Raw genomic sequence first — 1,716 nt, 5'->3', positions numbered from 1 at the left:
CAGCAGCAGCAGCAGCAGCAGCAAAGGAGGCCTGGATCCACCCCAGCGGCCGCTTCGGATGTTCTCCTGCTGCTGTTTGCATTTTAGAAAGAAGTCCCCACGAGCCTCCGGTGCTGGACTGTACGTACAGCCCGTGCAGCAGCTACGTTGCTTTTGTGCAGGGCCGAGACATCCATTTGCTGCTGCTCAACGCTGCTGCTGCTGCTGCACCTGCTGCTCCCCTTGCTGCATCGCCCGCAGCTGCAGCAGCGGCACTCAGCAAAACCGCTAAGAAGAAAACCCCTCAGAAGAAGACGCCGAGCAGCAGCAACGGCGCTGCCCCCAGCGCTGCCGCTGCCACCCCCAGCAGCAGCAGCAGCAGCAGCAGCAGCAGCAGCAGGAAAATGAACGGCATCCGCTGTCGGCTAACCGCGTCGCCCCCAGACTACACGAGCGGCCTGGCTGAGTATGTGGCCCAAGAAGAAATGAATCGTATGGAGGGATACTGGTGGTAAGATTTGCTGCTGTTGCTGCTGCTGCTGCAGGGTGCTTCCTGCTGGTGCATTCGCTGCTGCTCGTTTGCGTCCTTTAGTGCTGCTGCGTCGCTGCATGGTCGCTCAGCCACGACACCTGATAGAGTTTAGGGTTTACACATGGGGTTGAGGGCTTACGGTTTAGGGTTTAGGATTTAGGGTTTAGGGTTTAGGGTTTGGGGTTTGCTTGCAGGTCGCCAGATAGTCGGTTTCTGGCATTTGTGGAATTCACAGAGGCCCATGTGCCTCCAGTGAGGCTGCAGCGAGTGCTGCAGCCGCCGCAGAAGCCCCCACCGCAGCAGCAGCAGCAGCAGCAGCAGCAGCTGCAACTGCAGCGGCACCTGCAGCAGCACGACGTGCGCCTGCGGACAGTCTTAGAGGTCGACGAAAGCTGCGGCGCCAGTGCAGGCGGCGTCTCTGAGTTCTTGCAGCAGCAGCAGCAGCAGCAAGAGGGGCAGCAGCAGCAGGAGCTGCAGCAACACCCGCAGAAGCAGCAGCAGCAGCAGCAGCAGGAACAGCAGCAAAAAAAGAGACGCCTACCTTCTCCGTCCAATGGCTGCAAGCGCGAACATCTCGGATCGTCCACGCTGCTGCGCAGCAGCAGCAACAGCACCACAAACAGCAGCAGCAACGGCAGCAGCAGCAGCAGTGACAACGGCAAGAGCTTCCTTATAACAGAAGAGCACCGCTTTCCTTTCGCCGGGCAGCAGAACGTCAAAGTTCGCATCGGCATTGCCCAAGTAAACCCTAAACCCTAAACCCTAGTGTTTTTTCTGCTTCTCTGAGATTTGCGGTTTAGGCTGTGTGGTCGTACCTCAGTGTGCACTGTTGCCGCTGCTGGTGCTGCTGCTGCTGCTGCTGCTGGTTTGTTGCCAGGTCCCCAGCGTTGCTTCTTTCTTGGCAGCAGCAGCAGACACTGCGAAGACAAACAGAGCAGCACCAGCAGCAGACGGTGTGGTGGAGGTTCCTTGCTGCAGTCGTTGCCGGACTCGCTGCTGCTGCAGCAGCAGCAGCAGCAGCCCTGCAGCGGCGCCCAAGGGCAGGGCCGCCTCCCCCGCCGTGCGCTCGGTGTCTCCCATAGCCGGCAGCAGCAACAGCAGCAGCAGCAGCAGCAGCGGCAGCAGCAGCAAAGTGTGCAGCGGGGTTAGATTTGTCAAGCTGCCTGTGGCAGATTGGAAAGAGGACTTCTACATTGGGCGCGCGC

At 59.8% G+C, this 1,716-nt stretch overlaps 1 protein-coding gene across 1 annotated transcript in view; it reads left to right on the top strand.

The window, feature by feature from the left end:
• Positions 1-87: 87 nt before the first annotated feature.
• Positions 88-1,716, top strand: part of ETH_00039250 (uncharacterized protein) — a gene marked incomplete at both ends in the record, with an annotated part of 1,733 nt that continues 104 nt past the window's right edge. The window contains 3 exons of the mRNA XM_013375431.1: positions 88-490; positions 706-1,252; positions 1,389-1,716. Of these exons, the coding sequence (XP_013230885.1) occupies positions 88-490; positions 706-1,252; positions 1,389-1,716 (1,278 nt within the window). The remainder of the gene's footprint in view (positions 491-705; positions 1,253-1,388) is intronic.

Source organism: Eimeria tenella, genomic scaffold (genome assembly GCF_000499545.2).
Source record: "Eimeria tenella Houghton genomic scaffold, Eth_scaff2790, whole genome shotgun sequence".
Lineage (NCBI taxonomy): Eukaryota > Apicomplexa > Conoidasida > Eucoccidiorida > Eimeriidae > Eimeria > Eimeria tenella.
Note: the sequence above shows the minus strand (reverse complement) of the source record. Positions and strands in the feature narration are given on the sequence as shown.